We start from the raw sequence: 26,835 nt of genomic DNA on the forward strand, positions 1-26,835 counted from the left end.
CCACGGTGCCACCACTGTTGGTCTTGTCACGCCGACACTGTTTCTCACCCTGCCTCCTTTGCCCATCACTCCCAGAGATTTTGCTTCATCTTTGTTGTTTCCATCTGTAACTTGAGCTTTGTTTTTCAGAACAAGTTACATAGTTGGAATATTCCAGAAGAATTTTTGTTATGTTTTATTATTTAGCTTTATCTGCTTGTGTTTTCCAGAGCATTGAATGAAATGTGGAAGTGTCAAAATCTGCTCCGACATCAAGTAAAGGATTTGCTTGACTTAATTAAGCAACCCAAAGTAAGTTGAATTTTAAGGGAACATTTTTTTGTGATGTTTAAGTTTTGTAAAACATGTGTCTTAATTTACTTACCATCAGTTATTGCTTCCATGGGTTAAAGAGCTTGGTCTGTGTTGGATGGGTTTAGTCAATGATCCCTAACTTAGAAAACTTGAATTTTCAAGAAACTTACAACATGGATAAAGGAGCCCTGGTAGTGTAGTAGATTACAAGCTAGGCTGCTCACTTCAAGGTCAGCAGTTTGAATCTGCCAGCTGCTCTGAGGGAGAATGATGAGGCTTTCTGCTCCCATAAAGATTTACAGCCTCGGAAACCCTTCTTACAGGGTCGCTATGAGTCGGAGCCAACTCCATGGCACACCACCACCACCACCACCATTCTGTTGATAATTCAACATAAATCTGCTTTGTCTCTAAAAGGCGACACCCATGAGAAAGAGAGTGCGTTTGCATGTACTCAAAATCCAGCATTTATTGATTTATTTTTACAGCTTTCCAATAAACTGTAACAGTATTACCGGAAGCATAGAAAATAGAATAAAGCGACACTCTCTTGCCACCCTAACGTGCTCTCAACATCTTTGCATAGTCTTGGGCTTTTAGAAAGTTCGATCATGGTGCAGCTACAGAGAGGTATCTTGCGAATTTTACTTATGATTATTAATGGTGATGTTAACTGTCACTTGCTTTCCGTAGGTGTAGTTTAATGATGTTAGTCATCCCAGTTTTGTTTTTGTTTGTCTTTGAGAGTGTTCTGTAGTGAGTGGTGTCTAAGAGGTATACTTCATTTAAAAAAGTGTCGTGCCTTGTCAGTTTAAATTGCGTTGTAGGGAAACAAGATGGCCTCGTTGGGCATTTCTTTCCTAGTGTGTGACTCTCCACCTCCTCCAGCACACATGCCTTGTGTTCTCTGGGTGCAGGTCCATAGAGCAGTGTATTTTATCCAAGAAGGGAGACTGTCCAGGTGGCCACGTACCCAAGGCTCAGTAAGATGATTCCAGTATCTGATTGGGGTGGCTCGATACTATGACTTTTTTCTGCTTAATGCCCCAAATTATAAATCACACTGCATTGCAGACCGCTTGTTTACCTAATTGGATCTGACAGCTGAGTGGTACTTTTGTTTTGCAGGCTCACAATAATCTGTCTTGAACATAGTTAAAGGTTTTTAAAGTTTTGATTGTTGAGTATGCTGAACCTTCTAGAATGAATTGTCCCTTAAAAAGCATTACTTGTAGTACATTGCAGTACTCTTTCTCCACCTGTCAGTCAGTCAGTCAGTCCTCCAGTGGGGGCGTGCACATTGCTGTGTTGGTGGCAATTGTGCCACTGTTGTTTCCATTTCAGCAGAGCTTCCAGACTAAGACAGACTAGGAAGAAGGAAGAGGCAGTTCACTTCAGAGGGAGTAGTCCCAGAAGACCTTATGAATATCCACGAAACATTGGTTCATAATAGTGCTGGAAGATGAGCCCCTTAGGTTGGAAGGCACTAAAAATGCAACTGGGGAAGAGCTGCCTCCTCAAAGTAGAGTTGACCGTGATGACGGGAATGGAGTTCAGCCCTCAGGACCTACATGTGCTGCTGCGGTACAACTCAAAATGAGAAACAGCTGCAAGCATACGTAGTAATCAGAACATGAAATGTATGAGCTATGCATCTCGGAAAATTGGAAGTTGTTAAAAATGCAATAGAGCACATGAAGATCCATATCTTAAGCATTAGAAAGCTGAAATGACTGGTATTGGCCATTTTGAGTCAGACAGTCATATGGCTTACTATTCCAGCAATGACGAATTGAAGATGAATGGTGTCACATTCATCATCAAAAAGAACCTTTCAAGATCTGTATTAAAATTCAGTGCTGTCTGTGATAGGATAATATCCATACGACTACACATGGTGCTATAGGGTAAGCTCTGGACTGCTTACTAAAGTGGTTCAAACCCACCAGCTGCTCCTCAGAAACCTTATCTGGGTTACTGAATCAGAACTGACTCTATAGCACTTAACAAGCAAGACCAGTTAATAACATTATTATTCAAAATTACGTAGCAATCACTAAAGCCCGTGAGAAGAAATTGAAGAGGTACTTCAACTACTTCAGTCTGAAATTGATCAAACATGCAATCAAGATACATCAGTTACTTACTGGTGATGAGAATGTGGATTTGGGAAACAATGATCAGTAATTGAAAACCATGCTAGCAATCACAGATGGGATTTTGGAAGGCCAATGAGTTACTCACCTGTTTTCACCAACTTAAATTACAACTCTACACGTGGACCTCACCAGATGGAATAGACAGGAATCAAATCGATTATTTATCTGTGGGAAGAAACAATAGAGAAGCTCAATATCATCAGCCAAAATAAGGCCATGAGCCGACTGTGGAAGAAACCATCAGTTGCTCATTTGCAAGTTTAGGCTGAAGCTGAAGAAAATGAAACCAAGTCCATGAGAGCCAACATGTCACCTTGAGTATATCCCACCTGAATTTAGAGAGCAACTGAAGAACAGATTTGACACACTGAACATTATTGACTGAAGACCAGAGGACTCGTTGCTGACATCAAGCACACCTGTCTTAGTTCTCGTGCACTGCTATAGCAGAAACTGCACAGGTAGATGGGTTTAACTAACACAAATGTTTTCACTCAGTTTAGGGTGGGGGAGTAGTTGCTAAGTGCCACTGAGTTGGTTCCTACTCATAGGGACCCTATATCAGGTTTTCAAGGAGCGCCTGGTGGGCTTACCTACAGTGCCACACCAGGATTCCATTTAGGAGGGTAGAAGTCTGAATTCAGTGTACCAGCTGTTCAGAAGTGTCCTGTCTCCTTTCAGCATCTGTGGGCCCAGCATTCCCTGGAATCTCCATGTGTCTCGGCGTCAGTCTTCCCCTGGATCTAGCAGTGAGCATCACAGTGCGGGGACCCACTCCCGGGTCTTCTGTCTTGCTTGTAGTAGGTCCTACTCTCTGTCTGCTCACTTTTCTCTCCCTTTATATCTCAAAAGAGAGTGGCTGAAGATTCAGCCTAGTCATGTAGAATTCACCTGCCCTCATTAACATAGACGTGAGGGATGCAACACGAGGGCAGTTACATCAGAGTAGAGCGAATCACAGCAGACCGCACCGTGCTCTGCTGCTTTACATGAGGCCTCATCATGGAGACAGGCGGTCCCTACATTCACCTGCTGAACCACTGAGGGTCTTGGCTCAGTCTTAACACAAAAAAGCAACAGCCCAAAGAAACTCTGAAACGTGTCGTTGAATGTAAAGAAGCTACAGCGACCGGAAAGAGCTGAACAAAATACTTCAAGTGGCAGCTTGAGAAGACAACAGCAAGTATTACAATGAAATGTGTAAAGACCTGGAGTTAGAAAACCAAATGGAAGAACATGCTTAGCACTTCGAAAGTGAAAGAACTGAATAAAAAGTCAGGCCTCAAGTTGCAATATTGAGGGATTCTATGGGCAACAAGTAAGGAAGACCATAGAGTTGATGAATTTGATCGTGTTGGTGAAGAATATTGTAAGTACCATGGACTGATGGAAGAACCAACAAATCTGTGTTGGAAGAAGTGCAGCGGGAATATTCCTTGGAAGTCAGTCAGGATGGTGAGACTTTGTCTCTTATACTTTGAAAACATATTATCAGGGGGACCAATCCCTGGAGAAGCATGTCATGCATGATAAAGTGGAGGGTCAGCGAAAAGGAGGAAGACCCCCAAGGAAAAGGATTGACACAGTGGCAGCAGCTGTAGGCTCAACTGTAATAACAGTATTGAGGATGGTGCAGGACCAGGAAGTGGCACCTGACGTGGGCAAAATATTGAACAATACAGGAAGCATCAGAAGAAGATGGGAGGAATGTAGGCATCAGAAGAAGGTGAAAGGAATGTAGTCACTGTACCAAAAAGCAGTGATCCATGGTCAATCATTTCAGGAGGTACCATATGATCAAGAACCAGTGATACTGAAGGATGAAGTCCAAACTGCGCTGATGGCATTGGCAAGAAATAAGTCTTCAAGAATTTACTGAATACAAACTGAAATGTTTCATAAACTGGTGTAGTGCTGGGAGCACTTGCCATTCTAGTCCAAACAATTTGGAAGAAAGCTTCCAAACTGGAAGAGAATCCGTATTGATGTCCATTCCAAAGAAAGGTGACCTTGCAGAATGTTGAAATGAATCAAACGTAATCATAAATATCACATGCAAGTAGATTTGCTGAAGATAATTAAAAAATGGTTGCAGCAGTACATTGACAGGGAGCTGCCAAAAATCCAACTAGGACCAGAGACGACATGGGACAAGGGCTATCATTGCTGGTGTTGGAAGGATCTTGGCTGAAAGCAGAGAATTCCAGAAAGATGTTTACTTGTGCTTTGTTGACTACACAAAGACTTTTGATTGCATGGATCATGATAAAGTATGGAATCTCAGAACACTTAACTGTGCTCATGAGGAACCTGTACATAGACCAAGAGGTAATTATTGGAACAGAGCAAGGGGACACTGGATGGTTTAAAATCAGGACAGCTGTGTGTCAGAGTTGTAGTCTTCAGCCTTACTTATTCAGTCTGTATGCTTAACAGATAACCCGAGAAGCTGGTATGTATAAAGAATTCTCATTCATGTATGGTGGGATTGAAGAGAAAAGGTCGTAGAGAAAGATAGTACCCCAAGCTGGAATTCTAATGTGGGATGAGCCCCCTGGGTGGTACCAACGCTTCATGTGCTGGGGGGATTTGCAGCCTCTGAGTTCACCTAGAGGCACTTTGGAAGACAGGTCTGGCATTCCACTCGAGAAATCAGTCAGGAAAACTCTGCGGAGCACAGTTCTCTGATACACATGAGGTGGCTCTGAGTTGGAGTCAACTTGAGGGCTGCTGGTAGGTAGAATCTTTCGCTTTTCTGTGCTACTTTTTCACTTGCTACTCAGACGGGCAGCAGGCACGGTAGAGAGCCAGGCTTCCTGACTGTTGGTGCCTTTATTCCGCCTCCTGTGTCGGGAGCACTGAGCTCATACTAAAGGAATAATGTTTTGCTGCCTTGTTACTCAAAGTGATTAAAATTGTTTCCCTCTCAGCTAGCCCTCCTACTTGCCTCGTTTGAGTGGACAGCTGTCCTGGAGAAGCATGCTCTCCAGAAGTGGCCTTTGTGGCCCTTTCTGACAGTGTTGTCTACCATGGGGATTGCCTTGAAACCCTTCCCCCAAAACACAACAAGGTCCCCAACTGAAGTTTAAAATACCCTGGAAGTGAATGGTTTCCTTCTGTGTGAGACACCATGGTGATGCAGTGGGCAGGTGCTAGACTGCTACCTGGAAGGCTATGGGTTCGAACCTTCCAGCCCACGAGAAAGTTGAGGCTGTCTACTCCTGTGGGGATTTGCAGCCTCGGAAACCCCCATCCGAGCTGTGGGTTTTCACTGTGATGCTGTGGTGTCTTGGCAGGTTCATTTTGAGCAGAGACCTTGTCTATTCCTCCCTTACCCCCAGGTTTACAGACAGCCTCAACGTTTTACAGACTTGCTCAAAGACCTCTCTGCTGACTGAAGAGGGCTTGGCTTGCTCTGTGTCCTGGACCAGCTCGGGTGGGGTGGGCCTGGCGCATTGTAGGCTGGGTTACACTCTGACTGGGGGGATTCTAATGCTGCATTTTTGTGTGTGGTTTACAGACAGACGCCAGTGTCAAGGCCATATTTTCTAAAGTGATGGTCATTACAAGTAAGTCACGTTTTAATATCTGTACAAATGTAAGATTGCATGGAAACCTGGCTGACCACTGAAGGGGCTTTTAGGGGGTCTTCTGGTTGTAACTAACTTCCGACAGGCCGCATGCAGCCCCGGCTCCCCCTCGTTTCATGGCCTTCATTTACATTGCGTAGTCCAAAGGATTGAGCAAGACTGAGCGAGAATGGAAGTAATCCATTCTGTAAATTTATTTAGGAGAAACAATGATTAGTGAAACCTGTGAGAGCTGGGATGCAACAAGACTGCCCAATTTCCCCTCTGACAGCTGCAACCTGGCCACAAAGGGGGGGGGGGGCCCTCGGGTGATGCACTGGTTTAAGCATTGGGCTGCTAACCTCAAGGCTGGCAGTTCAAACCCACTGTCAAGGAGAAGGATGTGGCAGTCTGTTTCTGTACAGGTTTACAGCCTCGAAGACCCCAGAGGGCAGAGTCGGGATTGACTCGATGGCACAGGCTCTTGTAATGCTTGGTGTACTCAGTTTGTGCACAGACACAGACGGGTCCGTGTGGACAGGAAACTGTGTACAGACACAGCTGGTTCCGTGTGGACCGGACACTGTACACAGACACAGACGTGTCCGTGTGGATGGGACACTGAGCCCAGAGCAGATGGGTCCATGTGGATGGGACACTGAGCCCAAACACAGCCGGGTCAGTGTGGATGGGACACTGAGCCCAGATACAGCCGGGTCAGTGTGGATGGGACACTGTGCCCAGATACAGCATTGCGAGCCGCAGGAACCCCTTGTGCTGAGCCGCCCTCTGGTGACAATGAGGTGCTTGTGAGGTGGATTCTTAGGTGCTGATGGTGGTACGGACGCAGTCCCGGGCACCGCACCCAAGCAGGAGGCTCTAATGGACTGGGACTCGGCAGAAGGAAGAGGAGGGGAGTGCTTGCATGAGTAGGGTTTTAAGAAGGAGCCTGAGTGAGCAGTTTCAGGAAGAAGAAAAACAAAGCAAAAGAAAGCAAGAATGTGAAAGAATCCGCTCTGTACCACGAGGGTCATCTTGAGTTGCAGCCACTTGTGACGACAGGCGGTTTGGTTTGGTTTTGGACTTTAAGATCAAATCTATTTCTCATATGGGTCAGTTAAACATCAGTACGTTTTCAGCTCCTTTAGAATCCCTGAGAACTGGTTTTGTGCTGTTGCTGTATTTGTGACTTTTGCTGTGGTAGGGACCATGGCATGGCTGTCACCCTGTAGGACCCAGTTCCCAGCTTCTCCCGCCCCATCTAGCTCCTTGTGCTCAGAGAAAGCAGGCTTCCATTCCAGCTTTGCAGAATGCCCAGTTATAGTTCTCTTTAGCGCTTTTCTACGGCCTTCCTCCCTCTTGTCTCTTTCCCTTGATTTTTTTGTTCTGAAATGGTAGACCTTATTGTGGCCTCTCATAACATCGATGGCTTTTCTGGATCCCGGAGATACGCCAGTGAAGAGCTAACGATATTCTGTGCACCATTGTCAGCGGGCACGCCAGCAGGGATCCCTCCAGCCCTCAGACGCTCACTGTGCCGACACTGAGTGGGTCTTCTGCCTGCAAACATGGTTCCGTATTGTGCTCTGGGTCTGCTCTCCCTGCCCTCGATCCATCTTGAGAGCACACGGTCACGTCCTCAGGACTCCTTTCTACTTAGCACGTCAGGGGCCTGGAAACGAATCATCAACGTTGGGTGGAATCTCACTGACTCTGTCTCCTGAATCTCTGCTCCTCTCATTACAGCCCAGAGTCCCAGCTAGTCTCTGTTGTCACAGCTGCCAGGAAACCACTAGAGTGACTGAGGAATGGGAATGTGTCGCTTCCACAGTGACCCCGTGTGGGTTTCATATTTCTTACAAGGTTTTTAGATGTGGAAGTGTGACTGTTTATTAAAGTTACTTGACAACTGATAATTTCATTGAAATACACTGAATTTGTGTGTTAGGACTGTTAATTGATGAGACTCCTGGGTATGGTGCTGTAGAATCACAAGGTCGGCAGTTCAAACCCACCAGCTGCTCCTTAGGACCCTAGACCTGGTTTTAATAATTACAAAAAGTCTTAATTGACATAATGAAGCAGTGGGAAATGTTTCTTTTTTAAAAATAATTTTGAATTGTATCTTTTTTTGTTTTCAATTGTATCTTAAGGAAATTTGCCAGATCCTGGTAAGGCCCAGGACTTCATGAAGAAATTCACACAGGTGTTAGAAGACGATGAGAAAATAAGAAAACAGCTAGAGGGTCTTGTTAGTCCTACGTGTTCCTGCAAACAGGCTGAAGGCTGTGTGGTAAGGAGAGAGATGAACAGAGCTACCGTTTACAAAGGAAACAAGTCTTTCTGTGGTCCCCCCTTTAAAGAAACAATTTATATTCACTATGAAGTAGTTTAGGAAATACAACAAAAATAAACATGCAAAAAACAAAAAAAACAGTGATAAGCTTACTGTCCAGACACCTGCCACTAGCATTCTGCTGTGTCTCCCTAACAAGCCCACTGGGTGCACCCAACTGGGTAAGCTGTATCTACAGTTCGAAACTAGCAGCCACTCCGCGGGAGAAAGATGAGGCTTTCTGCTCCTGTAAAGATTTACAGCCTTGGAAACCCTGTACAGGGTCGCTATGGGTCGGAACCGACTCAACGGCATTTAACAACAAACAACAAGCCTTTTCAGTATTATGTTTTCATAGGTACATAGAGTACACAACCGGCCTTCAACATGTACACAGATAAGTGGAACAGAAAGATCAGGGGATTTTCCACGAACGTTGGAAGCCTGCTCATAAACTATATGGAGCGATCCACTGAACTAGATATTAACAATTGTTCCCGGTTCATGACTGATACAAAGGTCATCCATGGGTGTCTGCACCTATAGCTAAGTCTTGATGCAGTGGTGCCTGTCTTTTTATTTGGGAGAGAAACTCCTAGAAGGCCCGCTTTTTAAGGCTTGTAAAACATACTGCTCTCTCTCCACCACGGAACTTGTTTATACTAGACAGCAATCACAAGCGTGACCGTTTTCTCACGTAACAGCACTAACCAGCATCACCGCTGGAGGGGCCATGCGGGCCATGCAGAATTAAGTGCCCAGCTACCAGCCTGTTCAAATCCACCCTGAGGCCCCTCAGAAGATGGGCCTGGTGATTGATCTGCTGTGACCGCTCACGCCTTGATCCAGTCCATCATTGCTGGAAACAAGCCCAAACCAGACAAACAAAAACAAGACTTTGGGCTTACTTTGTGTTTCTTAGTCAATATCTGACCTTTCCCTCCCTTGGGTTCATTGTCCATTTGTGTTTATTTGTTTGTTTTTTTCAGTGTGAATTACATGTTCACAGTCTGTCCCCTTCTTAGAGCATTGTTTGTAAATATAGTTGCCAGTAATGCTTCTGAGACATTTTTTTAAAGATATGTATTGACATCCCCCCTCTCCCCCTGATCAACTAAATCTGGATCATTGGAGCAAGGTCCAGGACTTGTAGTTTGAAAAAACTCCAGAGAATTTTGCTCACTGAAGATTGATTATCCACTGCCCTTTGTTTTATTCTCAGGCATTTGTTTTTATTTTCTTTGGAATACTTTTGATGTCAGGTGGGAGATGGGGATTTATCTTGGTTTTTATTCCAAGTGTCTGTCCAGTTAGCTATTTCACTGAAATTATTGAAATTTCTCAGAGATGAAATTTTTACTCTGGTCTTTTTCTGGTCCTGGGCACTTCTCATTGATTTGCCTTTTCCAGCACCAATACTGCGTGGCTTTAATAACTGTAGATTCTAAAACATTTCCAGGCGATGATTTGTTTAACCCTGCTTCTTGTAACATTTAAAAAATGTGTGTTGCAGCGTGAAATAACTAAGAAGCTGGGCAACCCCAAACAGCCCACGAACCCTTTCCTGGAGATGATCAAGTTCCTGTTGGAGCGGATTGCACCTGTGCACATAGACGCGGAATCCATCAGGTACCTGCCTGTCACGGTGTGACACTTGACCTGCTGTGGGTTCATCCGGGCACTTGGGTCCTGTGGAGAGCCTGCTGTACACAGGGTGCCAGCTAGTGCCTAAATACATGTCTTGTACATATAGTGTGTTTCTTAGGATTTCTTTCAGTGATAAGTATTGGGTCAACTGGTCAGTTAGAAACTGTCAACTTAAACTTAGTGTCTGTCGGGGACCTGCCTCGACAGGGAAGTTTGGTTCACGAAGTAGGGAGATCTGGCGGCGAAAGAGATAGAGAAAGAATATACACAAAGACAGGATGAGAGAAACAAAGAAGACACCCCGAGACCAGAGTGGATGCAAAACTGGCAGACAGACCCTGCATGACAAGCAGCATGGCTGTAAAGCTTGGCCCTGCAAGCAGTAATGCATGCAGGATTCAATCTGCACCCGTCTTTTATTTCAGGGAGGGATTTTACACAAAGGAAGAAGGGGATTATTAAGACAGGGTACAGAAATGAAATGTGATTAATTGTTCAAAACAGGACACAATGATTTACAGGAACAAATTCTAAATTATATATCACAAATTGTCTTAATAATCTAACATTCTTAATTTTCCAAAAATTCAAGCAAAGTGTTATAAATTACTTTTTTGGCTCAAATCCTAAGGCAGTGACTTGAGGTTTCTCAAGGCTAATTAACGTACCTATAGCGCTTAATCTTTAATGGGTAAAGGTGAAAAGGATTTAAAAGGTCTGAAGAGAGTCAAGCTGTTTCAGCTACCTGGCTTAAGCTTTCAGGAGGAAGAAGGACCTCTAGGTTAATGGGTTACACCTGGGGACGATTTGAGGAGGTTGTCACTATTATTCCTTGAACAATACTCCGGAATTCGCCAATCTACTTTGAGTGAATTCCCTGGACGGATTGTCTCCGGAGCCTCTTTGCAGAATCCCAGCAAACTTGCCTGTGGAACTTTTACGGTCTCGGCTTTAGAAAGGGTTTTGATTTTAATATGGTGCATGGATATCAAGAGCTCATGTATTAAGTTAATATCAAACATAACTGAATAATTTGATAAAGAACAGTTTGGACATGCTTGCCAGGTGGCCAGAGTTTGTTCCTCAGAGAGATTTGTTTCCAGGACCCTATGCACTGCCAACACAGTGGAGACATTAAGAGAGGCACATAAGAAACCATTTTCTCAGAAGTTAGAATTACTGGAGTTAGAAGCATAGAATGAATAATAAGACCAAAGAAAATTATTCAGAGGTAACCCACCAGTAAGTTCGTAAAAGCCTATGAACCCGGGACGTCAGGAGGACACTTCCTTGGCCCTCAGGTTCCATGTGAACCCGGGACATCAAGAGGTCACTTCCTTGGCCCTCAGGTTCCCTGGCTAGCAATCCTGAGTGGGGCCTTCGTGTTGGATATTTGTGCATGACACAGGGCCTCAGCATCTCAGTGCTTGCAGTCCCCAACAAGTGTCTATCTTTTACAATGTACCAGGGATACCTCCTCTTTCTTGGCTTGTCAGTAGTAAATAGTTTAAGCTTTACTGGCCAGAGGTCTCCATGAAAACTCCTGAACTGTGTAGGATGTGGCGGCCACTGGCCACGTGTCAATGAGTGGCTTCTTTGCCCTCATATATCGTATTAAGGATTCCTTTTCTTAGACATTGCTAACATATGCTAGCTTAAAAAAGTGTGTGTTTGTTATTGTGTCCTCCATTAGTGCTTTGATTAAGCAAGTGAACAAATCCATTGACGGAACAGCAGACGATGAAGATGAGGGAGTGCCGACGGACCAGGCCATCAGGGCGGGACTTGAGCTACTCAAGGTTAGGCCTGCCTGTCTGACCCGGGCTCCCTGTTAGCTGGCCGCCATGTGTGCTGAGTGCTTTGATTCTTAACATCTGTCCCTGAAGCTTTTGTGACCTAGAGTAAAATTTTCTGTTGTTTTTGATCATTTAGAAATAGAATCTTTTTTTAACATGTAAGTTGAAATTTTTCAGGTTTAAAATGGTAAAGTCTTAAGATTCATTACATGAAAATACTGAGTATGATTTGAAGGTGTAATTAGTGAGCAAAGAAGATGCTAACTCGTCTACCACAGAATGGACCAGAGTCTCCCTAAAAATCCACGTTATAATTAGTAAAAGACTTACCGTCTTTTACTAATTATAAAGATATCAGAAAATGAACAATTATAAGAAAGGAAACATAAGCCTATTGTACATAAACATTAATGTTTCTTTTGTTTGCTTTTAAATCTTTTTAAAATACACGTATGTTTTTAGTTGAGAGCAGCCAGAATACGTAATTTTTAAAAATTGTATATTCTCTTATTGAAGCACATGTGCGTCTCTGTGCTCCCTAAGACTGTTTTTAACAGAGCCAGAAAACTGGAGCCAGTGTCTGGCTGTCGTTTCCTTTGATGTTGGGGAAGTGAGTTGCTGCTGTAGTGGGAGATGAGCAGGCCAGATGCTGAAGAGTGAACTCACAGAGGAGCTGACTGACCAACTTAACTCATCTTAAAGTGTTTCATGTTTTCCAAGTGAGGGAGATGGCAACTTTGTAACAGTATTACTGGAGCAGCCTGTGGTGGTTGGTAGCTCACTCTTTTTTAAAGCTGATTTGTCTTAACTTATTATAGATGAACGATATAAGCTCTTGGAATTTGCTTTTTCTTTCTTTGCTTGGTTGGTTTTGGGGTTCCTTTTGATATACATACAGTTAGAGCATCTTATATGGCCAAATTCAGCTGGATATTCCTTTGCAGTTATGTAAGACATAGTTGGTATATGTTGTTGTTACGTGCTGTCCAGTCGGTTTCGACCCATAGCAACCCTGTATAGGGTTTTTGAGGAGCAGCTGCTAAGCTTGAACCGTCGACCTTACAGTTCAAATGGCTTTGCAGTCTGGCGCATTAACCCACAGCGCCACACCAGCACTCTTATTTGGTATATAGACAGGATGTATTGTAATATATTGCATTCTGTTAGATGTGAATTATAAAATGTAGCAACAAAGTCATACTGATGAAAACTAAATAGAATATTAACCCAAATAGAGTATTAACAGTATTCATGAAGTTCCTGTGTGCAGTTTTTCTCCATTGACATCTTTCATGTATAATTGCACTAAATTTTGGATTTATTATCCTCGTACTAGTCTTTATTTTTTATAGTATTGTGTATTTGTGTTTGTTTATATCTATATCTATGTGTGTCTAAATAGTATCTAACATTGCTCTAGAACAGAGTGCTCATTTTACTTGTTTATGAATTTCACAAATAACAGCATTATCAGAGTATGTTTTTACTACTTGCTTTTTCCTATTCCACATTTGATTTCCATTGCTATGTTAAGCTTAAAAAAATTCCCATCCCATTTAAAGACTTTTCAGAGTTACTGTCTTCAGCAGTAACCCATCTGAAATTTATTTTGAAAGTGCATTTTCTGAGGGAAGATCTAATTTGATTTTCTCCAAATGGCTGGCCTGGTTGTCTCCAGACTATTTATTTACAAATTCCCCTCATTCTCAATTATTTCTGTTGCCTTTTAAAACTTATCTATTGCAGTCTGGATAATCGCATTTCTTACGTATGTGAGGAGCTATTTACTGGTTTACTTTTTGTTTTGTGATTTTCCCAGTGTGAGTACCATGCTGGTGTGATTATTATGATTTGTCTTAGCTTTAGTCACCTGCTGAGTGCTTTCCCCGTTTCCTGCTCCCTGGAGCTGACCTAACAGTTGTCAAGTAATCTCATCCAGCTTGTTGAGGAGGACACGGACACTTTGTCAGTGCTCTCTCTTTGTTTCCACTTTTCTTCTGCTCTCACCCTCTTCAGCAAACCGCCCCACCCCCCAAAATAAACCACCCAAACTTTCATTAGAATGGCAATTATTTTGATTAGAATTATATTAGCTTCTGATTTCTTTTGGGCAATCTGCCTGTACAGGGGCATCTGTTTCTGCCCTGTGTTACATGTCTGCTTGCTCAGAACCTTGACTTACTTGTAATACTCTTGAGTTTGTTGTTAACGATGACCATGTGAGATTGGGTGTGATACATTTCTAGTCTGTCCCATTTACAGCTGCATGTTTTTAGACCCGAGATGGATTTAGACCTGGTTTTGATAACTCCTTTTGTAGGTCCTCTCCTTCACACACCCGATCTCCTTCCATTCGGCGGAGACGTTCGAGTCTCTCCTGGCGTGTCTGAAAATGGACGATGAGAAAGTCGCAGAAGCCGCATTACAAATTTTCAAAAACACGGGCAGCAAAATTGAAGAGGATTTCCCACACATCAGATCGTGAGTAGAGCTTATTCTGACAAGTTTGGAAAATGGCAAGAGGATTTCTTGCTTTTTGATTCCTGTCATGGTTGGAGGAAAAGAAATGTCTAGGCTGTCTTGAGTCTGTGCTGTGCCAATTGGACTCTCATTTCCGGGGAGTAAGTTTTGGGATTTTTGAAGACTCATGATAGATAATGTTGTGAACATAGTGGGATGAAGCATTCGTTTTGCTGTAAGATTTGGACACAAAGGCACCTGTTTGATGGCAGCCATCCCCGGTGTGTTGTGGTGCAGGGCAAATGATGCCCGTAGGTGTAGTGTATGGTCGGGACGTCTGCAGGACCTGTAGCAGGATGGCCCGAGCTCTGCCCTCTCTGTAGAGCTGCCACACTTCCCTCACGGGTTGGTAATGTGTGCTGTGTGCCCACTTTCCTAGGACCGGGACTTAGGCTCGTAGCCGCGGGCCCTCTCAGGGTTAGTCTTCCTGGAGCGCGCACTGTTTGTGGATCAGTTGTCACAGAGACTAGAGCAAAGCTGTTTCCTTCCTTCCAGGATCTGCTGATAGCTAGGACAAGGGCATTGTTGAAATAGTAACACAAGTCTATCACAGGTTTTTTTTTTTTTTTCTTGGCAAGCATGGGAACCTTGTTTGGAGCAGACTTTTTCATTTTTAAGTGAACACAGAGTTTGAACTTCTTTTTGGATCAGTGCTCTGGCTCTCCTGTTTGGATCAGAATTTTTTACAAGTCTGTGCATCTGTATATGAGGGGGCCTCACAAAGTTTGTGGCAAACCCCATTTCTCCATGAACATTTTGAAGCCCTCTGGTGCAGCTTTTACCATCTGCTGACTGCCCTCTTCCTGTGACCATTTCAGTGGCACCTGGTAAGAGTTCATCCACCGGAGGGCGCTGAGTCTCAGATGTAACGGCTCCAGGAGGGCAACTGGCTAGTGTCAGTCCCGAAACTAGGCGCAGGCCTGAATTTCCGTGTGACCTGGGCCAGAGCTTTGAGCAAGGCCTAGTCTGACTTGTCCACTGGAGGTGGCCTTTACCCCTTTCCTTCTAGACTGTCCCCTTATAAGAGCCTTGTAGGATGTATTTGTCAGGGAATGGCGAGGCAGGGTGGACAGGAGGACACCCTAGAGGGTGCTGCTTTCTCACAGAGCTGTGGTACTTACGACGGTCTGTCTGATTCCAGCAGCTCTCGTGAGGAGATTGAATTCGGCTGACAGCGACTCCCTGCTGTGTTTCCGTGAGGCTTCTCCTAGCGTAAGCCTTCAGGAGACAGCTGTGTGTGCAGACTCCAGCTTGAACGGATTGAATTGAGGGAAAATGACAGCGTTAAGTGAATAGTTTATTAAACAGTCTTCCCTAGAAGTCACCAAAATAATGGAAAATGTGTGTGAATGGGACCGACCACAGGCTGGATGGAATTGGTGCCAGGTGGGGTGCCCTCTAGTCTGACTGATGCGGCAGCAATGAGCATCGATACATACTCCCAGATTAGGGGTCAGGCAGTGTTGAATCTCCGAGCATTCGAGTGTTAACCAGAAGGTTGACAGTGTGAGTCCACCCGGTAGCTCCATGGAAAAAGACACAGTACTGATCTGTCAGCACATGTGCTAATTTAGGAGGGGTTATGGTGTGTACCAACGATGAAAGAGAGGTAAACCCGCTTTCTGCTGTAACGGGTAAAGGGGGTGCTGGTGGTCACACCCGAGCCTTGTCTGGCTGACCTCTTCTCCTCAGCGGAGCACCAAGTAGAAGGCAGTAAGGCCGAGAGGGGAATGTGAGGCTCCATCTGTTCCCACCCCCTTTCCAGTCGGTCAGAGGGTAAGTGCTGACCAGAAAAACTTGTGATGATAGGCAGGGGTCCCTTGTGATATTCTGACCGGAGGGCGCCCTGGTCACCCAGGTAGCCCCAGAAAGCCATGCAGCTGGTTCTCATGGGAGGAGTTCCAGCAGACTTGGGGAGTCGCCACATGGGGGGCGGCTCACGATCCTCACGCTGCCCCTATGTGAGGAGCCAGCTGGCTAGATGCAGCCGGAGCTGGGAGTGCTGATGCTGCAGTTTGAAGAGAAGTGCGAAGTGTCTCGTCGGGGAAAACAATCAGGCATAAAACACATGGAATATCACAGAATTCAGAGGCCAGGTGCTCAGCACTGCTGGGAATCATTGGATTTTTCTAGGAAATAACAGTGGCTCCACACGGCCAAGAAAGTTAAACTGCCAAGGACATGTGAAAAGGAGAGGACAACACAGGCCAACGTATGAGAGAGGAAGTGGCGAAGAAGAACAAGAAGGGACTCACCTTTCGGGGTAGAATTGACTGCAGGCAGCAAGAAGCAGAATAAACTGCAGAAAACGACAGACTCGAGGTTAGACTTGAGGGAATGGCTGAGAATGGGGAGAAAGTAGGCAAAGCCACAAAGGCAGGCAGGCAGGGGCAAGCCATCGTGCCCTCCTCCCTCCCCCAGGGATAGTCATGAGAAATATTCATGAATTCAGTACTTCTGACTATTTCCTACTTATTGGCGATGAACAAAAATGTGAATCTGTGCAGCAAGAAGTCTCATAGCTGAGGAAAACAGCCTGGTGGAATTACATTGCATTTTAAGGATTTGTTGAATTTATTGAAGTAATTTATTTCATAAATATCAAGGTAGGGGGAAATAGCAGGTCGTGTGTTGTTGCTGAGTGCCGTGGAGTCAGCTCGACTCATAGTGACCCTGTAGGGAGTCCTGATGTGGTGCTGTGGGTTAATGCCCTGAACTGAGAGGTTGGTTTGAACTTGCAAGGTCGTTGGTTCAAGCTCAGCAGTCGCTCCTGAGAAACCCTATACAGACAAGGTTGCTATGAATCGGAACCCACTCCACGGCACTTAACAACAACAACAACAATAGGGTTTTTGAGGAGCACCTTGTGCTTTGCAATCCTGTGGTGACCCTACAGTGCCACACCAGGTCGTGTAGCATGACTGAAAGTAACAAGGCTGGCTTAGTCTTTCAGCCATGCAAGATTTCCAACGGAAGCAGCCTAATAGCCAGAGAGTTTACTGGACAGGAGAATCCGGCTGGCAGCCAGGCTGTAGCAAGGACTCAGAGACCTGCTGTCCCTCCAGCTAGGACCTTTTCCTAATGTCCCTAAACTCCAGCTCTTGGTGCAGACCCATGGTATGAGTTTGCCCATGACTTTACTCAGTATTTGTATATTTAGTGTAGGCACTGGACTGCTAACCACTCCGAGCCAGAGAGATGAGGCCCTCTGGTCCCATAAACATGTTTGCAGCCTCTGGAATCCTCTACGGGGTGGCTAGAAGCTGGAACCCATGTGACAGCACTGGGGTTGCCTTCGGTAAGCAAATAAAAAGGTGCCCCAGTGGCACTGTGGGTTAGGCACTGAGCGGGCAACCTAAAGGTTGATGGCTCCAAACCAAAGGTTTGTTGGAACCCACTCGGTTCCTCATCCTTGGCCAAAAGATGAGGCTGTGTGCTGGGTTAAGCCTCAGCTTTGCACCACCCTGTGGGCCACTCTTGCTCTACCCTGGACACTTGCTGAAGCGGGTTTTTTTTTTTTTTTTTAATGTAAATAATTTGAAAACTGGATTTTTTAGGATGGTATAATTCAGTAAAATAGTCTAAAGGAGAGGGAAGAAAAAATAAACTACAATTATGAAAGAAATTGAGAACATTACCCTTTCAGAAGTCTCTTGAGGGAAAAGTATTCAAATGTACAAGAAACCAGGAATATTCAGATTCTTCTCAGTTGTTCACAGTATAGAAGGAAAAAAGGAAAGCATTCCGTTTCTCCTTACAAAGAAGAGCCAGAGATAATCACGATGGTTCCTGTTGTCAGTTGCTGTCAATTTGAACGCCACGGGGTCTTGCAGGCCCACTGCCAGGCCTGCCACCTAAGCAGGATTGAAACGGGGCTGCTAGTCGAGCACCTAACTGTTTGCATTCCTATGAATCTTATCCTTGTCCCTCCACAAGCTGGATCTTCATCACCTCGACACAAAGATCAGAAGTGACATACTGGCAAAAACAACCAACCAACCAGGGGTATCTTATGACCAGTTGGTATGGCGTGGTCCATAGAGACTTTGTTCTACAGCCTACATTGGCAAGTAGCACCTGGGGTCTTAAAAGCTCACGAGCAGCTAAGGTACAACCATTGGTCTCCACTTGCAGAAAAAAGAAGAGTGATGACGATTGCAGATGTTTGGAGTCAGTTAGTGCAGTGGACCGTGTGAACGTCAGTCTCCACGCCTCTGAGATCAGAGGAGCCTGCAGTATGCCTGCTACCACTGCTGGCTGTTCTCAGGCGATCAAGTTGGAGGGTCCTGGATGAAGTGGGAGGGAGTGTGGAGCGAGAGGCTCAGAATTCGACGGGACTGGGTTTACCGTGTGGAGAGAGGCTAGAGGAACCCAGGGCGTGGCCCTTGACCACCCTTCAGGTCTGGACGGGAACGCGCCCTTGTGGCTCAATTTTCAGCTAAGTGGTGATTGACGCTGTTGCAGAAAGAATCAAGCATTCTTTAAGGAATATTTCCTTGGGGTCTCCTCAAAAGTTTCAGCAAACTAATGGAGTTCCAAAATATGGACCAGAAAGCATGGGACAGTTGACCTAGGGCGTGGGAAGTTCTGTTACAAAACAACCTAGTATTCTTTGTAGACCAACTGCTCAAATGCAGTTCAAGATGAATTAGTATGTTCAATAAAGGTGCTTACAGCTGTCCATGCAAATGTTAAATTGTATCTGCTTAAAACAACGGCCTTGGTTAATTCCAGGAATAGAAAGCTAGGTGTGAGACTGTAGCACTGGACTGCTAAGAGTGAGGTCAGTGGGTCAAACCCTGTTCAGGGTCGCTATGTTGTCACGTAACAACAATAGCAGCGACACTGTTTTGTTAGGATTCATTTTTAAGCCCAGCAGCACACACCAGTTGTCATGGAGTTGGTTCTGAAGTGTGCCAGAGGAGAACTGTGGCTGGTTTTGTTGGAAGTAGCTTCAGTAAGACTCAAACCTCTACCCTTTCTGTTAGCCTTTGAGCCTGTTAACTGTTTGCGCCTCGGGATTGGTCGGGCAAAGGGAACCGGTTGATCATGGGATTGATGTTGATTATTGTTAAGTGCCCTTGAGTTAGTTCCGACTCATAGGGACCCTGTATAGGGTTTCCAAAGAGCAGCTGATGAATTTGAACCTCTGACCTTGTGGTTCAAACTGACCTTGCAGTTGAGTGCTTATCTTATTTCTAATTATCCAGTAAAATAGGATTGAATGCCTTCATAACATAATCTCCCAACCTACTATAACATAACAAAGAGCTAAAAGTACTCCTCGTAAAATCAGGGAGACTCTGGAAAACCATGCCTTCCCTGTCCAGAGTTAGCATTGATTTGTAAGGGTTAGCTGAGGCAACTATTTAAGCATGTAAGTTATATTTTTCTTAGAAAGGAGGAAGCAGAAATAATCGTTTCCCTGGGAAAATACTACAGAATCAGCTGAAACAGTGTAGCAAAGTAAGTTAAAATCCATATATTTAAGCAACAAAAATCAGAAAACTCTGAAGTACATAAATGTACAATTTATAGTGGCGGATGTTGAGAAGTGTGTTCCTGCACATAGGAGCCATCGAGTCGGTTCGAACTCATACTGGCTCTATCTGTGTACAATAGAACACCATGCTGTGCAGTCCTGCACCATCCTCACAATGTTTGTTATATTTGAGTCCGTTGCTGGGGGTCTTCCTTGTTTTTGCTGACCCTCCACTTTATCGAGAATGAGGTCCTTCTTCATGGTTTGGTCATCCGGCTTCTACGAAGCATATGGCTGCACTTCTTCCAGCACAGATGGGTTTGTTCTGGAAGTCCATGGTTTTTTTAATATTCTTCGCCAACACATACTTCAGATGCATCAATTTTTCTACCATCTTCTTTATTCATTGTTCAAGTTTCACATGCTTACGAGGTGATTGAAAATACCACGACTTGGATCAGGTGCAGCTGAGTTTTCAAACTGCCATCTTTGCTCTTGAACATCTTGACATCGCTAGGCACCATATTTGTCTAATGCAATACATTGTGATGAGCCACACAGTGGAAGCCTTTGCGAAGTCAATAAAACAGAGGTGAATATCTTTCTGGTGTTCTCTGCTTTTAGCCAAGATCCATCGGACGTCAGCAATGATATCTCTCTTCTGTGCCTTCTTTTGAATTTGGCTTGAACTTCTCCCTGTTGATAGAAAATTTTAGCAGAAGTTTACTTGCATGTGATGTGAATGATATTCCATGGGATAACCTCTTTTTGGAACGGATACAAATATGGATGACTTTAAATTGGTTGGTCCGGTAGCTATCTTCCTGCTCTAGTTTTTTTATTTGAAACATAATTTATATTCCATTCACCAATGCCTTCACTATAGCGTGGACTTCTTCCTTCAGTACCATCAGGCCTTGATTGAAATGGTTGAGCGCTGAGCAGTTCTTTTCAGTACAGGGATTCTGTGTGTTTCTTCCATCTTCTGTTGACGCTTCCTACGTCAATTGGTATTTTACCCATTGTTTTCGTCATTAAGTGCTCTCAAAGCAGTTCTGACTCCTAGTGATCCTGTGTAGGGTGTCCGAGGCTGTAAATCTTTGTGGGAACAGAAAGCCTCATCTTTCTCTCATGGAGCTGCTGGTAGGCCTGAACCGACGACCTTGTGGTTCACAGTCCAGTGCTAATCCTACAGAGCCACCCCCTCTCTAATTTGTACCTAGAATCCTTCAGTATTGCAACTTGATGCTTGAATTTTTTCCTTCAGTTCTTTCAACTTGAGAAATGCTGAGTGTGTTCTTCCCTGTTGGTTTTCTGACTCCAAGTCTTAACTCTGTCTTCTCAAGCTGCCCTTTGAAATTTTCTGCTTAGCTCTTTTGAGTCCTCATTTCTTTTCAAGAGCAAGTTTTGGAGTCACTCACTCCTCCTGGCATCCATTTTTATCTTTCTTGCCTTCATAATGACCTTCTGCTTTCTTCATATATGTTGTACTCGATGCCATTCCACAACTCTTCTGGTCTTAGGTCTGATGCATCAGAGGTGTTCTTGTGATGATGATCTCTAAGTTCAGAAGGGATAGATCATACTCAAGGACGGATTTCGGCTCTCGAGGGCTTGTTTAGATTTTCTTCAGCTTCAGTCTTAACTTGGAGTATGAGCACTTGATGGTGTCTGTTCCATAGTCAGCCCCCAAGCTTATTTTGACTGACAATGATTTTTTCAATAGTCCCTTCCTTCTCATAGATGTAGCTCATTTGATTCCTGTGTATTCCATTAGGTGTTTTCCATGTGTGTTGTTAAGTGCTCGAGTCAGTTCCGACTCATGTGACTCTGTATAGGGTTTCCAAGGAGCAGCTGGTGAGGTTGAACTGCCGACCGTTTGGTTCAGACTGACCTTGAGTCCAGTGCTTTATCCCACAGTGTCACACCAGGACTCTTCCAGGTGTATAGTTGTCTTTTGTGTTGCTGAAAAGGTGTTTGCAGTAAGTAAGTCATTGGTCTGGCAAAATTCTGTCGCATGATCTCCAGCATCTTTTCTCTTACCAAGGCCAGACTTTCCGACTGATCCTTCCTCTTTGTTTCCAACTTTTGCATTCCAATCACCAGTAATTTTCAGTGCATCTTGCTTCAATTTCAGACTGAAGAAATTGGTAAAATTCTCCAATTTCATTATTACTGGCTTAAGTGATTAGTGTGTAAATTTGATTAATAGTGGTATTGACTGGTCTTCCTTATAGACGTACATGTATCATCCTGTCACTGACAGCGTTGTACTTCACAGCAGACCTTGGAGTGCTCTTTTTAACCATGAAGAAGACACTTTTCCTCTCCAGTTGTTCCAAGCGCAGTACACTGTAAACTGTGCTTCAGAAATGCCTATTGGTCCATGAATGTGGTGGTGTGTCTCTGTTTACTGGTCTTCTTTCTTTTCTGTTGGCCATATCTTGCAGGTTTCTGGATACTGTCTTCCACTTAAATTATTTTTAAAATTGTTGGTGAATATATATATAAAACAAACAACAATTCAACAAATTTTGTGTTTAATACGGTGATACTGATTACATTCTTTAAATCGTGGAGCCATTTTCATTCTTTTCCTGGTAAGTTCCCACCATTAACATGAAACCACTCCGCCCTAAGCAAGCTTGGAGCAGCTGGTAAAAGCAGGATTCCATAGATTACGTTCTTTAAAAGAGCACACTGCTCATGGAGACCTCCTTCATGAGCTCAGCTAGGCTGTTGTCTACTTTAAGAACGGTTTCAGGGGATATTGTTTGGTTTTGCTTTCAGGGTTAGAAATTATCCTGCTGCAGTGGGTTTTGGGTGTTCATCCAGTTTCTGTGGCATCAGAAAGTATAGATCCCATGAGAATTGGGGTTCTGCTGCACATTCCACCACCACCACCACCACCACCCCCTCTTGATCAGGCTTACCCTGTAGAATGAGTCCTCTTGACTTTTTTCGCTGGGGTCACACTCCCAGTAAAGTGACGGTGGCAGCGCTGAGAGGGGCGGGCATGCTTGCCATCTTCCTTGTTCTGGAAGGAAGTGCTCCATCTGAATGTGATTCTGGGATTTTCTAAGTCCAGTTACCAGTTGGAGAAAGTGCCTTGCTAGTAGTCTTGGTGTGCTGTGGGTTTTGATCGTGCATGAGTGCAGAACTCGGTCAGATGGCTTTCCAGCATCGGTTCCATTTGTTGTAACGAGTCTGTGGTTTCTTCTCCTTTTAAAGTCACAGTGAAGTCAGGGTGACAAATGGGCCTGGCCTTCCTGGGGTGCATTTTCTTCATCATCATCTACTGTTGGATTCAAAGGGGGGAGGGGGTGTTCACTTTGTCAAGTGTTTACAGCTGTCATCCTGAGGGCTCATGCTCTGTGGGCAGGTTTTAGGCCTTGTAAAATGAGTTGTGAAGTCCTGTCTCCTTAATCCTGGAAGAATGTTTGGAGAGTGGGTGGCATTGCTCTCCAGGGTTTGATAGAATTCACCAGTAAAGTCAGTCATCTGGACTGAGTTTCCTTCGTGAGAAGGTGCGTAATTACCTTCACCCTCTGTTTCCTTAATCGAAAACCAGTTTTTCTGGAATGGCTGTGATATTTTGTGTCCTTCAAAACTCAGTTCAATTTGTCTAGTGCAATGGAACAGCCTCCAAACATTTAGAGTGTCACATTTACTGGCATAAAGTTGTCCATAAAAGTCCCTTGTCTGTTGTTTGAAGGATTAGTACTTGTCATCTTTTGTTTCTGCTGTTGATAATTTATATCTTCTTTCTTTTCTCCTGACCAGTCCGGCGCAGCATTCATCAATTTTAGTGACCGTATTAAAAGAAACACATGTTGTTTTCATTGTTTCTCTTTATTGTTTTATTTTATTTTTTTATTAGATTTTATGGCTTTCTGCTGTTGATTATTTCATTTGACTAGCTTATGTAGGCTTTGATTTGCTCTTTTAGCGACCATATTAAAAGAACCACATTTTGTTTTCATTGTTTCTCTTTATTGTTTTATTTTATATTAGATTTTATGACTTTTTGCTGATTATTTCATTCGACTTGTTTATGTAGGCTTTGATTTGCTCTTTATCTAATTTCTTAAGGTAGATGCTTAAATCAGTTGTTTGAAATATTTTCTATTGTAGAATTGTTCATCTTTTGTTAAGAATACAACTCTAGGTTGGCAGTTCTTTTGGAACCTAAAATACATGATTCCATTATCTCTGGATTGAACTTTTTTTGATGAAAAGAGTTATTATGTATTATATATCCTTTATTTATAAAGGATACATAATTTCTCTTTACCACTGGCTTCTGCGAAGTTGATGATGGCATGCTTCTAAACAGCTGATTGTCTGTTTCTTCTGCTTAAGGTTTATTGAGATTCTTGTCTTGGATCAGTGAGCTTATCATTTTCATCAGATTTGGAGGAAAAAAAAAATTAGCAAGTATTCCTTCAGCGACTGTAGGTTTTGTCTCTTCCTTTAATTTCCCCGAAGTACAAGGAATGCCTTGTTTGCTGGGACACCAGTTACTTGTGCTTTTGACCATTTGATGCCAAATTACAGGCACGGATCCTCTTTTCTTTCTTCCTCTCTTCTCACGTTTTATTTTGCAGTTTTTATAGCATTGTCTTTAGTATATACTCTGATTTTAATCCCATCTAGTGTACTTTTCTGGTGAGGTTGTGGGATCAGTACTGGACTGCTAACCACAAGGTTGGCAGTTCAAACCCACCACCCACTCTTTGGAAATCCTATTCAGGGTCACCATGAATTAGAACAGGTTCGATAGCACTTAAAAACAACAGCAAAGTGTGCCTATCAAGGATCCCTGGTGGTGCCATGGGTTAAACATTGGACTACTGACTTAGAGCGTGGTGGTTTGAAGCCACACCGCTGGAGAAGGAGGAAACAGTGTTGGAAGCCCTGGCGCAGTGCTTCTCTGCCTCTGTCCTGGCGGGGTGCTGTGACTCCACACCAGTTCTGTAGCAGTAGGTTTTTACAGCAGGCATCGCTTTGTTTACCTGCACTTTATTTTTAGACAACCTACCCATGTTTTTTGTTTTGTGTTTTTCTTTGACCAGTCCTGTTTGTCTAAGTCCTGGTGCTATGAGGATGACCAGCACTAGCCTGTTAGGACGGCAGGTGACCGACACAAGGAACTGTCACATCTGGGGACATTTCTCCATTTCTAGGTTATCTCTCGCATCACGTATGGGGTCACAACACACTTGCTATCATCCACCTGCATTCATGTTTTCACCAGGAAGGAGCTGTTGGTGGCTTTTGAAGTGGACTGTGGTGAGCGTGGTTTATTCGGCCGCCTCAACAGTACAAGGCTTCCCTCTCTTTGGTCTCTGTTGTGTGCATTGGCCTTGGACTGATTTATGTTACTGCATCTGGACGCAGCTCCTATACTGCTTACTTACACGTTACAACCTCTCTGGTCCCCTCGCATGCTGGTAGCACCAGGCAGGGACCACGGGGACCACGGAAGTGCCTGGGCCACAGGGACCCGCTCTCAGTATGGGTTAGGTCATCTGAGGCAGAGATTTGGGAGACAGGCCCCAGACCAGTGGTCTTTGTCTCAGCTGGAGTTATAGCAGCAGGTCTTGTAAGGAAAAGCCCCATGTGGGGGCGGCATTGATGAGGCGGGTGGGGGCAAGCCACCAGCCCTATGAGTCCTTACAGTGCTGAACCAAAAGGAAAAATTCAAACTGTGTCTGTATCCGGGTTCTGTTTTTAACATAGATGATTGTAAAGCAGCTCGATAGAGATTGTTGCAAGCAAGATGACATTTGTGTTCTCACAGAACATGAGTCAAACATACCAGCATGAAAGTACCTAGAAGAAACCATGCCTGCTGTCCCATTCATTGCTTGTCTCTGCTTTTCTTTAGCGCCTTGCTTCCTGTTTTACATCACAAATCTAAAAAAGGACCCCCACGGCAAGCCAAGTATGCCGTCCATTGTATCCACGCCATTTTCTCCAGCAAAGAGACCCAGTTCGCACAGATATTTGAGGTATGTTTTGTAAGAAAATGCTGATTTTTGTGCACATAAACTCTATAGTATTTCTTCAGAATAGGATTCTGTGAACTCTCAGCACTGATGAATGGTTAAAATATGAAAAGATGTGATTTGTCTGATGTTCCGTATTAACTTAAATTCAGAAAACTTAAACAGTTACATAACACCATTTGGTATTGCTTTATATTTAGATCTTAGTCATTGGAAACAGTTTTTTGTTAGCCAGTAATTACATCTAAAAACCATAGTTATCAGTCATAGTGACCACCGGGTGATTGTTCTGTTTTCTACACCACGGACACTTTTCTGAGCTGCTATCGGAGTCCTGGGGTGGTGCTGTAGCATAGGAACGGGACTGAAAACTTCAGGGTTGCCAGTTCAAACCCACCCAGCCACCACTCAGAAACCCTATACAGGGAGGGTTTGCTATGACTTGGAGCCGACTTGATAGTTTACAACAACTGAAATTTAAATCAATACTAATGCGTTTCCTAAAGTGAGTATATTTATTAACCTCCAGTTTTGTGTTAGATTACCAGGGTGTCTTTCCCGTGTGTGTATTCATGTTCTTCCCCTGTCCTTGAAATCACCTTCAGCTTTCTAAGCATTGCAGTTGGGTTGCATTCTGTTATATCCGAGGGCTGTCTTTAGTACTGTTAATGTAAATCACAGCTAAGCAAGAAATGCATTCATTCCGAACTACACCTTTTGTCCAGGGACTTGGTGATGCCAGAGCATTTAGGATGCGATGCAGAAGTTGCTACCCTAGCTGCTTTTAGACTTTCCCGTTTCTGAAGGCTTGTTTTGCTGTCACGTGTGACACTGTGTGTCACTTCAACAGGTAGAAGAGGTGGGAGGCCCCATGTCTTCAACCATCTTCCAGGCAGCTGCTCTGCTTTTTAATTTGTTGTTAAGTGCCGCCAAGTCGGTTCTGACCCATAGCTAGGGTTTCCAAGGAACGACTGGTGAGCGTGAACCACCAACCTTACGGTTCAAACCAAGTCTGCAGTCCA

The 26,835-nt window shown here is 44.1% G+C and overlaps 1 protein-coding gene across 2 annotated transcripts in view; it reads left to right on the forward strand.

Annotated features, from left to right (window-relative positions):
* Positions 1 to 26,835, forward strand: part of PDS5B (PDS5, regulator of cohesion maintenance, homolog B (S. cerevisiae)) — a 114,118-nt gene that overhangs the window by 45,790 nt on the left and 41,493 nt on the right. For both annotated transcript variants that reach the window (XM_006874363.1, XM_006874362.1), the window contains exons 13-19: positions 210 to 291; positions 5,974 to 6,022; positions 8,176 to 8,315; positions 9,871 to 9,986; positions 11,698 to 11,803; positions 14,121 to 14,281; positions 25,693 to 25,816. In XM_006874363.1, the coding sequence (XP_006874425.1) occupies positions 210 to 291; positions 5,974 to 6,022; positions 8,176 to 8,315; positions 9,871 to 9,986; positions 11,698 to 11,803; positions 14,121 to 14,281; positions 25,693 to 25,816 (778 nt within the window). The remainder of the gene's footprint in view (positions 1 to 209; positions 292 to 5,973; positions 6,023 to 8,175; positions 8,316 to 9,870; positions 9,987 to 11,697; positions 11,804 to 14,120; positions 14,282 to 25,692; positions 25,817 to 26,835) is intronic.

Source organism: Chrysochloris asiatica, unplaced genomic scaffold (genome assembly GCF_000296735.1).
Source record: "Chrysochloris asiatica unplaced genomic scaffold, ChrAsi1.0 scaffold00272, whole genome shotgun sequence".
Lineage (NCBI taxonomy): Eukaryota > Metazoa > Chordata > Mammalia > Afrosoricida > Chrysochloridae > Chrysochloris > Chrysochloris asiatica.